Below are 19672 nucleotides of genomic sequence, written 5' to 3'. Positions count from 1 at the left end.
ATGGGATTAAAAAAAATCATCTCTATATTAGAATAATATGATATTTATTTTAAATTTAAATGTAAACCGAACTCAAAAATCTAGTTTAGAAATAGAGTATCTTGGAGATAACATCTTGTACCCATAGGTACAACCAATACTGGATAACAAAAGGATAAGTTGGTATAATATAATGCAAAATTAATGTTTGGAATAAGTATTTTTGATTAATTATTATCTAGTACCAAAGTATAGCTAATGGGTAATAATATTTGGAATAAGTATTTTTATCCCCTTTTATGATTATCTAGTGCCAAACTATAGCTAACATATAATGTTTTTTCTTGGATAAAAGGGTCATGCCCTTAGTATCTTAATCCTTAGTATCTTAATCACTTTTTACTAATAAAGGGCTAGTCTTATCTTTTCACTAATCCAATGGGGATAAAAGGGAATTATGTGGACTTTAGGGAAGTATTGATCCTATACTATCCCTAGTTTGCCAAAATTATCAAGATCAATGGTTGCATCCTGTGATTTGGTCGCTTTGATATATATATCTAGATCCAGGGATAACTTCAACGTAATTACCTTATCTCATCCCTTATCTACCAACCAGATTAGGTGAAAGAGCCTTGCTAACAAGATGCTTATATCAATCACTTTATGTGTGTCCTTTTTTTTCTCTTTTTTGGGATCAATAATCACCTTGTGCTTCAATTAGTAATCAATGCTTAAAGACTTATTTAGCACATGCATAGATTTTTTTGGACTTAGAGATAGCTCTAGTTCACATGATTTTATCTGAGTTAAGATGAATGAGTGAGTACAAAAGTAGCATATTAGCTATTTTGAAATTTACGGGTATTCTTTCTTCAACATATATATTTTTTTGGATAAAAAAGATTATCTTTTGAATTAAAACAAGATAAATATATTTTATTCAGATTTATTCCATGTTATTCATCAATCAAACAAGGCTTAAAAAGTTAAAAAAATAAAGTACTTTATTTTTTCCACTATTTAATTTCAAATTTTTAAAATATTAATTACTTTTAGATATCCTACCATCATCTAATCACAACAACCTTATTAAATAGTTGCAATATTTGACCGATCTCAAATTTCATCTCTAACTAAGGATATGTGCCTAACTTCGGATAAATTAGCCTTACCATAATCCATCACCTCAATAATCTCCCATAAGTTTTTTCATTGACATTCTATACAAAATGTGAGTCTAATAATAATTACTATTGGGATGATCAATCAACAAAATATTATCAAAGGTAATGTAGAGACCCCAAAATGTAGCACTTTTTGTGTTAGTCTATGAACCTCTGCTATTATATTTTTCTTTCTCTATTCTTCACATTAACATTATGAGATTCAAGAATACAAAATTCTATATTTTTGCTGGTGATCTTTAGAATCCTCAAGCTCTTGCCAAAGGTTTATTAGTCCATTATGGTGAACCCAATAAAAGAATATTTCACCAAAGGATTTAAGCTATAATTATGTCCACCGCTTGATCTATTTTTAATTAATATTAGTCACATTTTAATGATGCTAATTAATCACTCAACTTGCTATGCCAAATTTCATTTACTTTATCATGTCCTAAATTATTGACAATAAATTATTATTTTATTAAATAATATAATTTTATTTTATAAGTAGAGCTTCATCAACCATCGGCATATCCTTTTGATGCTTTAACATGTACGAGGAGAAAAAAAAGAAAAAAAAGAAAAAAAAATAATTTCCTTGCATGATGAAAAATTATTATGACATTTACAAATTTTTTGCTGTCACTCCGTTCTAAGCACATGCATGAGTTGTCCTGTGTAGGTCTTCATGGTGACAATGCAACTGCTTCAAATTTTTGACTTCAATAATACTAACAATTGAGATAACAAAACTTTCTAACAGTGCCAATAAATTGAAATATATCATGAATTTATTATCGACTCGTTGTATATTTACTTGCTTCCACATCTTTCCTAACCATTTGTTAATTCATGGTGCATTTGGTTAGCCACCAAAAAAATATTTTTTTTTATTTTTTAATTTTAAAAAAATAAAAATTAACAAGTAATATTTGATAGTAAAAATCAAAAATTAAAATAATTAAAATAATTATTATATATATAAAATAAAAAAAAATTATTTTATTTTTTATTTTTTATTTTTGTACATCTAAAACATCAAACGATAAAGTAAAGAGTCCGAAACTTTTTTTCCTGAGTTTTTCATCTTCCTGCTCTCTTCTCCCTCTTTTTCTAAATTCTTCTCTCTTGTCGAGCTCTTCACTTATCGTCCCTAAATATTATTTTTTATTTTATAATAATATAATTACTAAATATTTTTTTATTTTTTTATTTAATAATAAAAATTTAAAAAAAATAAAAAATATTTTTTTTAAAAATTAAAAATTTAAAATTTAAAAGTTTAACCGAACGCACCCTCAATTTAACAGTCTTGCTGTCTCCAAGCTAATTACTCCCAATTTTTATCCTTTCCTCTCCTTTCAAAGTACCGGCCGCATTTATTAGAGTCATTCATTAAATGATCCATGATGTACCATAATTAGTCAGCCAACAAATGCAACCTCTCTTTTTGGCAACTTATAGACTTTGCTAATCCTTTCTGATATATTCAATTTAGAACTCACATTTCCGTGGGTCTTTCAGCATTGCTTTCGGATGAAATCATCATCAACTACTATGTGGCACCAAAAGAAGCAAAAAAAAAAAAACATCAAGCAAATTGGCGGGGCCAAGGAGGCCGCAGCTCCCCTTGCCATCTCCGGAAAGCAATCAAACTTATTTTGCCTTCTGACAAACACCTCTTTCTCATCTTAAAACTTTGAGAGGTGCATATGTTTTTCATATTACACTTCTTGACCGATCTAATTTGGTTCAGCTACATGGAGGGAGCCACCCTATTAGGTTAGGTTGGGTCCAAGTACAATCACCTTCGACCCATAATTTAAAAGGGATGAGGTTCGAATTTTTTTCTAGAACCTAACTATTAATTAACTAGATTAAGTAGTCAATATATTCAAAAGGTTTACATGTAAAAAGCTAGATAGAATGATGATGATGATGGATGGTGCGGAGGTTAATTTTGATGGCAATCCATATTGAAGCCAAGAGACTAAAGGGAGACTTAAATATACTAACCTTTATAAAAGATTACATAAATTATATTATATAATTTATATTGCACATGTTACCAACTTAAGTGATCCAGATCAAATTTGTTTTACTAGACCAAAAATGGATTCAAAACTTATTACGAATCTACAAGCCCATCCATTAATTGATTGGATCAAGTATTGATCCAAGTCTAGGTATCCAACAAGCCTGATAATTTTGAAGGATTAACAGATTTATTGTAAACAGCTCTGGCTACTTCGTGTAGAAATCTAAATAAGATTTTAGAATAATATCCATCATATCAAACCACGAATCATACTTTCTAAAGGTTATAAATTTCTCATCGGGCATTTGTTTTTAGCATGCTAGGTGCCAAAATGAACACTACAGCGGTGCAACAATCTTTAAAGGGTTCATCACAGATAGTGGATGGAGCTTATAATGATATTTGGATCTTAAAATGAGCCGGTCGAAGTATATATTTTTTTTTAAATAACAAGATATAACTCACAATCTAGAAGAATTGGCTGATAGAGTTGAAATTAAAGTTGATGTAGGAGTCATAATTTAATTTTAAAGAAATTTTAGCCTTTTCATGATTATTTTAATAGTCATGATTATTTGAGAAAAATTGTAATATTTTTTTTTTTAACTTGAAAAGGAATCCAACATGGATTTTTGTAAAGATGGACCTCACTGGCACAAATAAAGGGATCTGTAATTAGTTTTATTATTTAAATTAAAAAAAAAAAGGAGAAATTAGAATCCTATATTTGACATTTGCTTAATTTCTATTATTGTTTTAAAAAATCAAAGTTGAGCGAATTGAAGGACTTATTTCCTTCTCGCCCCAATTAGATCATCCACATGTAAAAAGTTAGAGATAACGAGAAAATAATAATAATAATAATAAAAATGATTGATGGTGGTGTGAGAAGTTCTGGTGGGAGGAAATGTTTTAAGGCCAAAGCATGTAAACCATGAAGACCTAGGTGGAAACTGCTGAATGGGGTAGTTCTCCTTGATACAACATTGGTTGTAGCTCTTAATAAAACGTGACAAAGTATATCACTCAGGGCCATTCTTCTATCATGAACCAGTCAACATTGTTCGCTCCAACCTTGGAAAATGAAAGATGGGAGTGGAAATCATGCAATGTACACACACGACCACTATAATTTTCCATGGATATTGATCGAGTCTTAATCTTTTTTTTTTTTTTTTATGAGTCAAACCTTCAAAATTGACTTGCATTATATGATTTGGGTGTAGTGACACGGTCCACAAAGCCCACCAAGTGAGACTTGAAGCTCTGAAGACTTTCATGCTCTTCTAGATTATATTCCACAAATTTGCTGAAGTCATGGAGCGCTTCCGAGGAGAAGATTATTCCTGTGCATCCTCTGAAAGAGAAAACCAACTGCTACAATAGAAATCAAGAGAGAAATCCATAGCAAATATAAGAACAGAAACCCTTCCTTTATCTATTGTAATTTGTAAGAAAATTCTTCAAACTTTGCAGTGCATTTGGGACTCTACGTATCCATGTTTCTTATCCACATGCATTGCATATGGTTACTACCACCAAATGATGGAGAAAGGATGAAGAAAAGGCTAGCTGGCTCCACATGTAACGAACTAATCCACCAACTCTCTTTCAGTAATGGGACCAATTGAATATTAAAGTATACGTCACAACTTTTAGAATTCTAAGGAACTCAATGACACGGCTAGGATATTTAATGAAGCAGCATACAATGTTCGTGTATGGGTAAAGCAATCATAGACTAAGTCGTTGACAAGAGAAGAAAAGATAGAACACAGCAATATTTATACATGCATATAGGCACTTGGAGTAGCTTTGCGAAATTTTTCAAGATGGTAGAGAGATGTGGTTCCAATCCAATGGCCACCTATGAACTGTGTTTGCATATTAGACACATAAAATACATCTTGTTCTTAGATTTGGAAGAGTGCATGAATTAAATGGGTTTGGGTTGTATCTTCGATGTCTAAAAAAATGATTAATTTTCTTTCACAATGTTAATCATTGAAATACTCCTTCACGATGATTTCTAAAAGATCATCATGTGATTTGACGATGGATTCATTCGAAGAAAGATAAATTTTTCTTTCACGCAAAAGATACAATCCTTATCTGAACTGAATCATCAATTTTCAAATGACATGATTTGAGAGAGACTTGTAGATAACTTCTCAATTATAATAACTGTTGATGTAATACACGGATTGCATTAAGAGACGGATATTTCTAATTCTCTGCTGATTTTATTTTTAAGCACTAATCATCGTTGGAGTGAGATAGACGTCTCAAAAACGCACGATGTTAGTTAAAAAAAAACAAATTAAAAAAAGAAAAAACGCACGAGGTTGGATTGATTGAGTGCTGCTTCCGTTATTCGCTGCTGAGATGAGAGGGAGGATTCGGGAATTAATTTGCCGTTTTTAGTACTTTGGGAGCACCGTGAATCCAGCGGGTCGCTTTTATTTGGAACGCCCAAGCAAGGTCGGCCTAAGACCGGTTTTAACGGCATGAAACACGCGTCGGGCTGCGATGGGTTGCCGAGCTGCAGACATATCTGAAAGATTTGATGCCACGTCAAGGCGGGTCCACCTCAGGATCCGAATTTTACAAGAATACCTTGCACTTTTTTCGGTTTTTTTTTTTTTTCCTTTCATTTTCTGATACAAATAGCATTCTACTTCTAAACTAAAACGCCCGTGAGAAGAAGACTACCATCATTAAGGAAAAAAAAAAAAAGACGTTTGCACCAATCAACCATTGATTCATATGTCGTTAGGATTTTTTTCTTTTTCTTGCTCGTGTTTTCTCAAAATAGAAAAATAAAAAACTTTATAATGGGAAAAGTTTTGATCCTTTTCAGTTACCGGAGAAGTCTAATCTAATTCAAGAATCTTCTGTCTATTTATCACAAAATTATTGCTGATTGGATGGGAGAGACATGTACGCTCTAAGCTTATCTAATCACTTATTGTTGTGCAATTCATGGATACCTTCTAATTTGAATTGGGACTTGTCACTTCTAATATAATTTGGGGAGGATTCAAACTTTTGGAAAGGATTCATGCATTTTTGGAAGCAATTTTGTCTAAGTGAAAGAGTAGTACTTCACATTGTTTACAAAGCAAACAAGACTCTGACTTGATATATGGTTTGCTTCCACAACGAAATTTAAATCTTTCAAAATATTAGTTGCTTGTGGATGCCACACCATGATTTGTCGTAGCTTTCATGTTAGAAACTTGCACTACTCGGCCAACTTTAATACCTTGGCTCTAACCAAGGAGATACCCCCAAGCTTCACCTGATTAGCTTCTTCATCATCCGGGACTTTGATACAGTGACCTTACAACATAAAAATATGAATATAAAATTTTGATAACCATGTTAGAGCTATCAATAATCGTTGAAAATAATACACAAATCTCAATCTTGGTGATTCCTGTATCACATGGGGGCCCCCATTTGCATTATCTTTTTTGAATATTTTTAATACTAACATGATAATATTTAAGAATGATGAACTTGATTCAATATTCTTGATTGTGATTTTAAGATTTTGAAATCTCTTGCCAAGGATTTGCCATTATAATATTATAACATATCATTAAAGTACTTTGTTTCATAAGTTTATTGGTCATTTTTTAGCTAATATATTTTGTTTTATTCAAAAAGAAAGGAATGGATATTCACTTGTATATAATATCCAAGTTCAAATACTTAGAAAGCATCGTGAGGATTTGAACCCAGAATTCTAGTTATTAAGAAGAGGGATACAACTATTTGGATAAATTTTGGTTCACCATTGATATTTTAATAATGTTAAGTATATTTGATTTATGGGAGTTGGACTATAGAATGGGAATGAGAGTTAGTGGCTTCTTTTTCTATATGCTAACTTCTTGACAAGAACTTCTATAACATCTTAAGTTATCCACTTTGCTTTTGTATATATCTTCCTTTACAAAATAGAGCTTCACTAGATTTAGTTATTGTCAATAAATCACCATCGATATTTTTATCTATGCCACAAAAATCCAAAGAGATCATCAATTACAATAATAATCATCAAAAAAAAGTCAAATGGGCAAACTCTAATATCTCTATACGTGTCAAACATAGGAGGACTAAAGAGTATTAAAAATTCAGAATATTAACTTCATCATAGATAAAAACATTGTTGAATCCTTTATGATTTTTCATGAATAAAAAGTAAATAAATGAGAAAATAATTTTTTTTCCGAAAGTTTAAATTTCAGAACACTCTTTTTTTTTTTTTTTTGCCATCAGTCTCTTCAAAATGTATATATCATTCTCCTCCTACAGCACTAAACCGTGACTAAATGGAACTCCACCATTTTTGACTTCCAAGACATTAATTGAGATGCTTAAAACTTTCTCACAAAGTCAAGATGTTCTTATCATGAGAGTTGGAAAAAATGAATGGTTCACATGAATGATGAACTCATTATCCTCTTCTTGCACATCTTCTTACCCCTATATCTTTCATAACCATATGTTAATCCAATTTATCAATAAATTACTATGCTCCTAAGAGTATGAATTACTATGCTCGTTCTCTCCTTCAAAATGCTACCTTACTGGTCATTCCTTTTTTTGGGGTAAAAGAACTTTTAGAGTCATTCAGCAACTAATAAACGCTTGGTCTCTTCTTTTCTTTTATGTTCAGTTTAGAAGTCACATCCCAACAAGTCTTTCTCTCGCATGGGTTCATGGTGGAATGTCACCAACTCCTGTGTGGCACCAGGAAAGCCACAGAAGCTTGTGGATGGGGTCAAGCGGGCTGCTGCAACCAGTCATCAATGCTCTACAGCAAATACCTCTTCCTCCTTTTTTTTTTTTTTTTTTTTGGTAAGATAATACCTTTTACTCTTAACTTTAAAACTATGAGTTACTTTATTGATCTTTCTTGTTCTGATAAGGCTTCTCGATGGATCCAGGTTTGGCTCAATGCAGAGAGAGACCATAGATCAACTGTACATAGGGTCCAGCAGGACCAGGCCTAGATGCTTAAAGAGTGGCAATTAAACTTGGATCCAGACTTGCATTTGTTTATTTTGAGTTATGTAAACGACCAACACATGCCACCAAGCACAGCTATAAACTCACCTTGCCATCTACAAAGGAGATCCTCGGTCGCACCACAAAGTACGATATCATCATGGATAGCCACCAAATCATTCATCTTAGAGATGGAACGGCTTTCCATCTCTATGTACCTGGATATATTCTCATGATAAATAAGATCTATCTATCTCTAAGATGGATAATATAGTGGCTATCTATAATGGTATCATATTCTATAGTGCTAAAATCACATGTCAAAGGATTCGGACTGCACCATTTATCTCCGATCCCACCATAATTCTTGTGGAGCAAAGGCCCAATGACCCACACAAGGCAGACGAGCACAATATAAACATGCACAAGCCCAGATGAAAGATAGAAGATAACAATGTCTAACCGTGACTCCATTGAAGATAACAATGTCTAACCGTGACTCCATTGCTTCTTTAATTCATGCTGTCAACTATTGGGACCGAAGAAGATTGCCGTCAGACACACAGCTTCTCTGATTCATGTTGTCAACTACCAGGACCAAAGAAGATGTTGGCACCCAAAACCAGCATAAGAGACTGAGATCAGATCAAGATTCATGGTTGACACAACCCTCTCCTCAAATAAGACTCTGAAGCAACTAAGCATGGCCTATTGCTATAAGACTAGGAAGATATCACCAAATATAACTAGCAAGGAGACTCCTGGCCAAGTAATAGCAAGGCAAGATCATGGCTAGAACAGAGATATCAATTCTGGCAAGACAGTGGAGCAATGATCTGTGGTTGCACAAAGTTGGAATTGATCCTAAGATTGGGCCGAAAGGCCCAATGTTGGCAACAGGGAGCTGGCCCGCAGCCTAAAACGCTAGAGGCCAATAACAAGAATCATTTTTCCTATGTTTTTCCACTTTAACCATCTATTTGGTATGAAGAATAGATTGAAAGAGGAATAGATAGAAAAGGAAGGATGGATGAGGAAGACGATGGATAGATCTTCAATCTATCCTCCGGTATGTTTGATGATATATGGAAAGATAGATAGAAATAATTTCTTTCTCTATTTGATATAGAAGAAATGAAAAGAATGATAGACGATATTTACATGATATTTTTATTAAATTATTTTTTTATAAAAAATATTATTATTATTATTGATTTATAACATTTATTTGTACCAAATAGGTAAGGCAATATGTAAATTTATAATTTTTATTCGATGATATTAGACTTCATATTCTCTTAAAATTTCAAATATCAATAAAACTACCTTAGCTCGACCATCATTTTGAAAGCTAAGTCTTCGAGGTTTACCTTCTACCACATTTATGGTTATATAAAAAATTATATAAGTATTTAATTTAATTTAGTAAATAATTTTATAAATTAATAATATATAAATTAATTTATAATTTAAATAGTTAATTAATTTTATATAAATAGTTAATTATAAAATGATGTATATAAATAGAAAAATAGTAATAGTTTTAAAATTTTATCAAAATAATTAATGAGAGATAATTTTGTCGATATAGAAATCTTTCGTCATATGCTCCATATTTACTTTTTTTTTTTGCATCCTCCTGATTTGGGGGATGCAAATTGATGGGTTACGATGAATAGATAATTTTTATTATTTATTTATTTTTTTTAAAATTTTTAAAATCAAGTGATAAATGAAAGCCATCCATCTTCCAACTCCGTCGGTCCCTTCTCTCATGACCCCTACCAGCCTATTTTGGTTGCCCTTAAATGGATCGCTGGGAACTCACTTCACCAAAGTGATCAGGAAGCCAAAGTCACTTCTTGCAAGTTTGAGCCTAATTCCTCTAACATATAAACTCTCTTCAGACCACTTGGGTCACTTTGAGATAACAATACCGGATGTGATTTTTTGTATGCTAGAAATAATTTATAGATGTCCACTTAGGAAAAACCAAATATGCCCTAGAAGAAAGTAACAGAGAAGCCAGACCCTTTGATTAATATTTTGAATTTGAGAACATCTAGGTATGGAGGTAACTAAAAGAGAGACACTTTCGTGATAAAAAATTCAAATAAAAGAAGTTATACACATATAATGACAGTAAGTTTTTTATCATACATAGAAGTTATCGGGTTTATTTAGGGCTACTTGCAACTCAAAAGCAATCATGTTCCCAACATCTCGTACGAACCACATGATAACATAAACCCAACCATGATATGCTGACATTATTTAATTAATAATTGGATCAAAAAAAGGATGCATGACAAGCAATAATAACCAAGCTATCACATTAAATTTGCATAGGACACAATCTGGCTTTGCCAAAATCTTACTCTGACTCATGAAATTTATACCCCACGAAATGATATATATGAATTCTCAAATATGGAGAAACATACATGTCCAACGAGATCTAGCAAACACTAGTAGCGAGTAAAGTCATTGGTTTGCTTGTGTTAATGCGTGCCACCAATCAACCTCCAAGGAAGAGTCACAATATCAAGCCATAGAGTAGTTTCCACCATACCAAACTACAAATAACCTAATAAAAATTGTATAATAGATTGCTGGTAGAATTACCTTGGTCAACCATGTTCTAAACCCTATTCCTAACTTTTGAATATCTGTCTCCTGGGTTGCTGATGGAATTTTATATGGGGTTGCGAATGCTATTCCCAGGTTCATTGGGAATAAGGATGAGAAGAAGCAACGTTTCCACTATGTTGGCTGGGTTTCCATCGTCAAGCCTAAGTGAGCCAAAGTAGAAATCATGGGTAAGCATGTAAAGAATTCATTGCAGAACTCTTAACTCAAGGTGGCCAGGAACATGGACAGCTACTTCCCTGGAGCAACCTTGACCGAACTCTTCATAGTTCTGGAAGGCTGTCACCAAGTGTGCTCAAAAAATTTGATCAGGATTAACCTTCAGCATGGCTAATGGTCAATCTGCCCTGCTACCAGATCACCTGCACATTGTGATATACCTTGAAGGTATAAGCCACTTTGGTACATCCTGATATGAAAAGAGGTTTATGTTGCAAACCCTATTATCAATAACAGCTAGAATGTGCCTAGACTTGGGAAGATTTTTGATGACTAGATTGTTGAGAAAATCCTGTGTTTACCTATCTCCTACGCAAACATCCCGACCCTAAATGGTAAAGGGCTTTCCAAGATCCATCTATCGTTTTGTGGTAGGCAGGCAGGCATATGGATCGGTTTGGATCAAAATAAGTAAAAAAGACAACCAGATCAGAATAGAAATCAACATCCACTTTGAGAATATATTCTGTAGAATGAGTGGGTGGAAGGGGAAGAACATGCACTTACATAAGTAATATATATAATTACAGAGGCTGCACCCAATATAAACAGAACAGAACCTGTAGGTTTTCCTATTTTTTACCGTCAAATAGTATGTTGTTCAATCCCTAAGATTTGATTGCTGTAGCGAAGCTAGATGATGATATGAATGAGGTATACTAAATCCAAGAATCACCGACCAGCAATTATTCCTCCAGCAGTTGCCTCAGGCAATAGATGATTGGCACTATACCTGTCCCCACTATTTTGCTCAGCATGATTGAAGATGAATGCTGAGCTGGCTTTAAAATGCTTCAGAGCAGCAGTTTGTCCTCGACTCTACACCCAATACATGTACTGTACATTACTAATGTTTCTGCTTTCTTGTTAGCGGTTGGTTCCCAGGCTTTCAATCTTCTGGCACCCCAGACGCTTGCACCTTCCAAACTTGCAATCATGTTCTACTCAGCTAAAAATAACTTCAGAATGATGGTAAGGCTAAAATGATCCACAGCAGCAATAGTACTTCCCCAACTTTGCAATCCTGCCAACAGTCTTCAATCCCTGACCTCGGGAAGTCCTGCTGCCACGTGAACTACCGGAAGAAGATTGGTCTGAATCACTACCTGGAGATTTGCCTGAACTAGAAGCCTTCCTGTTATGAGATAGCTCATAAGCAGAAGAGGAAGGGCCGGAAGCCCATGCCCTTTCAGGCATTGGATTGGCAAATGCGCCCCCTTCTGCCACCAGATTACTGCTACTGTTACCGCAAACTGAGCCTGCAAAATAAGTGAACAGAATCTAGTTTCAGGCTTTTTTGAATTTGTCCATTCCAAACCAAGGTTGTTGCAGACTCGAGGCAGTGCCAAACAACGAGAGGAAAAATCTTAAGGTTGGCACCACACAAAAGCAAGAAACTAGACTGATAAAAGATATAGATCTAAAGGAAATCAAGAAAAAGAGGTAGCAAACAAATAAAATGGAACAAATAAAGCACCCCATCAATATTCAAGTTGGTGTGCGAAATAATAATAAAGCTTTGGCTTAGTAAAAACAAAAAGGAAATCCATGATACAACAAATTAGCTTACGTTGATATAAGTTGGTCTCAGTCAAGGCAAAGGAAATCTTAAAACAAGAATATAAATTAGCTTAAGATGAGAAAGAGATTAACTAATGATATAGATCAAGGTAACCTAAAGGTTCTCAATAGGGATGTGATAAATGAATCAAGTATTGCGATGCTATTTAAACGGTTACGGATGACGAAAAACCCACAACTGAGAACCAATCAATGACATTAAGGAAGAGAATGACGGAACAAAGATTGGGAAAAACGACAGCAATATCTAATAGATAATTTGATCTAATGGTAGGAAGATCAATAATAGACACAATTATATATGATTAACTTGTGTATAAGATAGGGGAGAAAAAAAAAGGAATGTAATTAGTGGAACAATATGATATAGTACCTTCCCTGGTATAATTGGAAATTAGACATTGCATATAGATTATATACATAGACTACTACAATTGTTAAAGACATACACTAAGAAGCTAATAGTGAGAATCTTTAGAAGCTGAGGCAAGAAAAGGATATCTCAAGTTTATACAAAGGGTACACTTTTTTCATAAAGTAGATTGCTCAAAAGTAGGAGGTGACTTGGGCACAATCTTATTTTTGGATGATAACAAGCTAATGAAGATACTAGATTAGATAGAATGTTGAAATTGTGGGAGGAAAACCTTCACAAATAAGGATGTAACAATGAATAAGAGAATAAAGTGTAAACAGGATGAAATTTAAGGAAATTTAAGGAATAGTAACAAAAATTCAATCATCTATCATGATTGATGATGATTGATGAGAATATATTATAGAGTGATCATTAACGTCATTTTTGAATGCAATACACAAATTGGACAGACAAAATGAAAAGAAATACAGCTCAATGAAGTAGAGACATACATTGAGGGCGATAAGTGAATGGCATGTCTTCAGTTCGAAGAATAAAATCTGCTGGATAACAAGCCCCAGGATGTTGGGTAGTTCAAAAGGTTGGGCCACATAGGCATCTAAAAAAAGTAAAGCATGGCAAAGATGAGAACTTTCAGGTGGGAGGGACAGACAACAAGTATTATAGAGGAATTGTTGAAGTTTAACCTATTAAAAATGGTGATGAACAAAAGCTGAATGGAAAGTGTACCCGTAATGAAGATCTGAGGAGGCCCTGATAAGGAGAGGGTTGGATTTTTTTAAAGTGTAATGAAGGAGAAGGGGAGGCCCTAGGATAAGTAAATGAGAGGCAAGGCGGAAACACCATTATGAATATCTGATAGCAGCGAACAATGTATTCTGTTAGAATTAGATGGTATTAGAGTTGGACACAGGCAGCAGACATGAAAGCTGGTTTAGATGGTCATGAGAAAGGAACAGGGCCTCGACTTTAAGAAGGGACATTTTGGAAAACGTCAAAAGTGGAGTCTTGCTCAGGGTTGGAGTCCCAACACTGAGCGCTGCCACTGAGCGCTGCCATTTATACATAGAGAAGAGATATGACTATATATTTGTTGACGATACGTATTTGTAAAACTGACTTTAAAAGGTAGGGATGAGGCTTGCTGGTTATGGTTATATACATTAGCATTGCTAGGATGCTAGGGGTACCATAGGCTAAGTCAAAATAAAATGTATCAGAACCAGACAAAAAAAAAGTTATGTTTGGCCAGCAGCCTTCTTGAGATGCCTATGTTTATATAGATACCTCTCTTAGATAAATGCATTGTTATTTGATCCATATGTGACTACATACAGGGACAAGCGTACCTGATGGTGGTGGCCTGATAACCACTTGATTTGATTTGACGGATGCAGAGACACTGTATCTGCAATCTGCATGCTCTTCTTCCACCCTTGGGTTATGTTCATTCTCAAGATCCCTCAACAAGGCATCAGCATCAAAGTATTCATCAGAGTTTACTGACATGAGGCTAGAATTGTCAGAACTGGATGAAGATGTCCCTGGACTATACAGGTCATTCAGTTCCAAGTAGTCTCCCTTAGAAAAATCACAAGTTGCATATACGTCCTCAGCAGAGCTATCAGTTTCTGGACCGGTAACACTTGTTCCAGATAATACTGATTGCCCCTGCTGATCCCTGCCAACCATCTACATTGGAATAATATAGAACCCAAAGTAAATATATGTATAACAAATGAAATTAACCAGATATAACTCTCGCAAGATTGGATTAAAAAATAAAAGCTTCAGTGCCTCCTAAACAGAATGATACTATGTAAGCTAATAATTATCCAAAAAGTCAATGTGAAAATAGGATAATTAGCAAACAGCATGATAAAAGGACAGAATGCAAATCACGTATGTGAATGTTCAAAACAAGAACAAGGTTCCTAATTTTACTTTTGATATGCCAATAATGACCCAAATTAAAAATCTGGAGGATTCCAACTAAAAACTACTCTTAAAAACGAACAAGAGGGTACAATGAAAATTGACAGGTTTCAAAAGCCAAAAGGAGTTCATTACATGAACAAAGCAACACAAAAAAAATCAATTAATGCAGACAAAGGCCCATCAACAAGAAAAAAGAAATGACTTCTACCTGGGATCTGTTTCCAGCACCACTTGAAGATGAATTGTTTTCTTGTTCTAGAAGATTCAGCAACACATGTTCTAGGTAATCACCATCAGCAGCATCTGCAATCATAGAGTTATGCTGTTCCTCATGATTTGGCCTTTCATTAATTTGGAAAAAGACTCTATACAGAGAGCAGTGGTCCTGTAAAAATCATCCGAACACATCAATATCCCATTGGAAGGTAGTGAGAAGGTCCAAACAATAAAAGCATCAGCTCAAAACCAAGTACAGGCTGCCAAATATATACAATACCTGCTCTTTATTAATTCCCTGGTGTGTCTTCTGTTCTGTTTGATATTCATGCATCGTCCACCCAGTTTTATCTCCATTGGGTGCTTTCCCTATATAAAATTCCCTTGTTGTTTTTCTGCCTACAGTAGGAGTACTTGTGAATATTCTGAGACCACCCATGGGTTTCCAGTACCCAGTTCTTGTCACTTTAATTTCACATTCACCATTCAGAGACTGTGGGTCATCAGGATTGTACAAGTACCACATATCTTCTGCACAACAAATTTACCTGTGTCAGCTACTTCCTAATTATTATTTATTAGTAAATGTAAAGTAAAACAAGGAAAGTTCTGATGCCAGGAGAAATTAAAGCCTATATGTTTTGACATGGCAAAAGATTTATGCAAAAAAAAATTTCAGGACTTCATGTGCGGCCAGGATTTTAATGGCTAGATAGCACCAGTTGACAATATTAAATTTTCTCCTCTTTTTCCAAAAATTACACAATCCTGATGATAGTTAGAAACAGCAAAACTAAATAATGTCTTTGGATCAGTAAGCATTGGATTTCAGGAATTTTTTTAGTTTTAGGAGATTAAGGCTCACTACAAAAGATTGCCTTTTGCTCCACAAATAGAAACAGTTCAGATACGTGTTGCAGATGAATATACATAATGCCCGCAGGCAGTATGTGCCTAGTGATGAAAGTCATCTAAATTTCCATCAGCCTGAGATTCAGACATTTGAGTCATTCATATAAACTTGCTCATCTCATGAGTGTCCATTGCAATTGCTTAATGAAAGACACATGATTCACATATTCGAGGATTCTCTTTTTGAAGTGAGGATCCTACTAGCACTTAGCTTTAGATTCTTAAATGGAAAGTTGGAAAAAATCTTTAGGATTCAGCTAGCTACTTTTGGAGGTTATGTTCCTATGTTGTTCCCTTTTATGCCACAATCAATGGAATATTTTAGGATTTTGTTCTGTTATGTACGAATGAAGCCTGCAAGCAATGACTCCTAATAGTTCTTGGTGGTGAAGACTTTGCTGAAACATATCCTCATTTTTGTTTTTTTTTGATAGAATGCCAAAAGATATCTTCCTCACCCTTTTGTTGCAGGTTACTTCAAGTTTTATGCAGTTCACCTTCATACTTTAGTTGGATTTTGGTTAGTATCGTTCATCTGCTCCCTCTGAATTACTTGTTCTTTGCCAACCAACACCATTTTATTTAGACAAATATCTGAACTTCTAGTCCACTATCTATCATTAGGAGTTCTCCCTTTTTTTATCTGTCCTTTTCCTTTTTGCTTCCTTTAATCCAAAAACCTGAAAAGCCACTGACCTTTTCCTTATTAAGCCTTGAGTAGGTCTATCACTAACTGATTTCTGGTTCCAGATTCTAGGTTGAATATTCACCCCATGGCCCCACATTTGTAGTAGGGTTCAGCGTGAACTTACCAACATCAAACTTGCAACTGTGCCTTTAATGAGCAAGATCCCTTTCTTGACACCATCTAACACATCTATGTTCAAAAAATTGCATAAACATGATGCTTTTGCAAGAAAAGATGCTTCCTTTTTTTTTGGGGGGGGGGGGGGGGGGGGGCATAAATGGAAGTTTATTAGGTAGGTTACGAGCAAGCTGGCATGGATAGTCATGTATAGAACATGTGGTCTTTTTGAGGGCAAGTTCATATATGATGGGGCACATAAAAAGGATGTAGCTAACTTTGGAACACCCAATAATCGTGCTGAGAAATGAAGTTCCAGAAGAAAGGAACATATCACCCTCATCTCGTTAGGATTTTCTGTTGATCAGCTGCTTCTTCGTCACCATGGTGATATTTATTTACAAGGAAAATCTAAATGTTCACCACTCAATGTTAGCGAAAACCATAAACAAGCAATCCATGCTTTAAAACCTAGGGCCCAAAAATGGTGAGGGACAACAACTCTGGCAATAAAACTTATCAAAAGGCCATGATGACTATGCAGTGGTTGAGAGTTGAGACAACATTTATTTGGATCATTTGGCTCTGAGATAGCAAACAGACTCACAGAGAAGTAATCAGTAGGACAGCATGTTGTTTCAGTTAATTTCTTAGCAATGAAACAAGATATCAAGTCCAGGACTTCAATTGAAATGCAAAGCTACCATGCTCCACAGAACAGACCAATTCAAACCTGAACACCACTGAGAAGGCAGGAAGAATTAGGGGGAAAGATGAAGAATCAAAAAGTCAAGCAATCATATAATTTGAGCTCTATGATGTTTAGTAAACATAAAACACTAGAGAGCATTGTATGATATGATCTGAAGAGTCATAGCCAAAGTGTGCCACAAAACGAAGGATTTTGCAAAAGGAGGTTGGATATGACAAGAATATTATCAATAAGATTCATAGGCATATCAAGGGACAAGCTAGCAAGATCCCATGATGACTGAACCCACTGAACTAGCCACTGACCATGTGATGACACAGAACATGCATAAGAGGTTGAATATGAGCCCTTTCAATCATAGAGGAAACATCATGGAAATCATCTCTGAGCACTATTTATCTGCCTCAAGAAGAACAACACAAGCATGTAATATGAACAATCTAAGACCACACCAAAGTTGTCCTTTGGGAGGTGCACAGGATCCCAGACTTCATCAAATTCCATGAAACTTCAAATATGCAAACCAATTAAAAATCTTGAAATTGACCAGCCCTATGATGAGGTAAGCTTAGCAAGGTTGCAAGAACTAAGTTAGCAATGCCATGGACCAATTTGATAGCTAATATCTACTGCAAATATCTAAACTGTTCCCATTTCTATGACCATTGAATTTGATTAATGCGGAAAACTGAAGTGCATGCAAATGCCATCAAGCCAATAGACCACATACATAGCAATCATGAAAGAATCACACTTAAAGAGGAAAGAGTTGCATCAAAAGTGCCTGAACAAAAAAGAATGTATAGAATATCTTTGAATGGGCTATATTCACCCCCACCCCTGGTGGCACGAAAGAAGAAGAAGAAGAAAAGGAAGAAGAATGAGGAAAAAAAAGTAGTTGTCCACACTCAAGATGTATTTGATGAGTGCCTTCAGTTTTTGATGTGATCTGGTGTTCAAGCTGCATTTGATGATGTGCTCCTCAAAGATGTATAAATCTTAGTCAACCAGGGTTTGAACCCTGGGCTTCTCCCCAGTGCAACCACTGAGGAGAGGGGACAGCAAACCAATGTACCCAATTCATGCTGGCATCTGAAAGCAATAAATTAGAAGTTCTTGAAATACAACTACAAGCAATAAAAAATGATGTTTCTGCTCAAAATTCTGACATTTTATCACAAAGAAAGACACTCTTTGATGCTAACCTAATACAGTGCAATTTTGTCTCCAGAAATTCCATTTTATTATAAAAAGAATCTTCTCACTGACAACCTTCAAATAATTGAAGAATGAAACTAATAATAGGAAGTCTAAATCATTTAATTAAACAAATTTCAAGCCTACAATAGACATTGTCTTTACCTAACTCCATCATCATTGCTCACTCAATGGATCACGAAAGTTATCTCATCTGATAACATCGAGAAAAAGGCCATAAATGTTTGAAAAGAAATATGCAAATCCCATATTTAGGATTCATGTCTCTATAAAATCCTTAAAAACTTCAGATGCATAATTAGACAGCAAAATCCTTCCTTTTGCACTTCATCCCAGTCACTTCTACTACCTGATGACTAAGCTAACACAGAATGTCCCATATTTCCATTAAATAGTTTATATACACAAAGTCACTATCCTAAGTATCTTTTAAAAAATTGCAAATTTAGAGCCTACAACAAAAAATAGTGGCAGCAAAGAACGAAACAAGTACGACACAGGCATTAAAATAGAAAAAAATGAAACACTGCTTAATTCACTTGTAAATAAATCTTGTTCCATAAATCTTCTCAAGATTTCCTGCAGATCCAGAAAACTATCAAATATACAAGACCATAGAAGATTTTAATTTTCACCCCACAACGGCAAAAACCATGATCTCTTAGTGACACTATGCTCTAAAAACTACCAAATATATAATAAAATAAACAGCATAAAAAGAGAAAAAAATTAAGAACGTAGAAAGATCTATTTGAATTTAACGTTAAAAAATAAGAAAATAGATTGATCTATTTGAATTTTGAAGTACCTTTAATAAAATGCAAGCATAAGGAATTAA

At 34.4% G+C, this 19672-nt stretch overlaps 1 protein-coding gene across 2 annotated transcripts; it reads right to left on the bottom strand.

Moving 5' to 3' along the window:
• Window positions 1-11505: 11505 nt before the first annotated feature.
• Window positions 11506-16932, bottom strand: LOC140856670 (NAC domain-containing protein 13-like). 2 transcript variants are annotated; one of them, XM_073254766.1, is made up of 5 exons: window positions 15468-16932; window positions 15180-15356; window positions 14383-14725; window positions 13525-13631; window positions 11506-12332 (listed from the first exon to the last, which is right to left on the bottom strand). In XM_073254766.1, the coding sequence occupies exons 1-5, from the start codon at window positions 15711-15713 to the stop codon at window positions 12111-12113; spliced, it is 1095 nt and encodes a 364-aa protein (XP_073110867.1). In that variant the 5' UTR covers window positions 15714-16932; the 3' UTR covers window positions 11506-12110. The 2 variants fall into 2 exon arrangements, with proteins under 2 accessions (XP_073110867.1, XP_073110868.1); XM_073254767.1 differs by lacking the exon at window positions 13525-13631 and having other exon boundaries at window positions 15468-16879.
• Between the last annotated feature and the right edge of the window lie 2740 nt (window positions 16933-19672).

This window comes from Elaeis guineensis, chromosome 3, assembly GCF_000442705.2.
Source record: "Elaeis guineensis isolate ETL-2024a chromosome 3, EG11, whole genome shotgun sequence".
Classification (NCBI taxonomy): domain Eukaryota; kingdom Viridiplantae; phylum Streptophyta; class Magnoliopsida; order Arecales; family Arecaceae; genus Elaeis; species Elaeis guineensis.
This window is presented reverse-complemented; position numbering and strand designations above follow the sequence as displayed.

Excerpts from the sequence above, each read along its gene's own strand:
- LOC140856670 (XM_073254766.1), bottom strand. The coding sequence starts at position 15,713 with ATGTGGTACTTGTACAATCCTGATGACCCACAGTCTCTGAATGGTGAA. Across the intron at positions 13,632-14,382 it reads TATCAGGCCACCACCATCAG|ATGCCTATGTGGCCCAACCT; the intron begins GTACGCTTGTCC and ends TACTTTTTTTAG. Across the intron at positions 12,333-13,524 it reads ATTCACTTATCGCCCTCAAT|GCTCAGTTTGCGGTAACAGT; the intron begins GTATGTCTCTAC and ends CTTATTTTGCAG.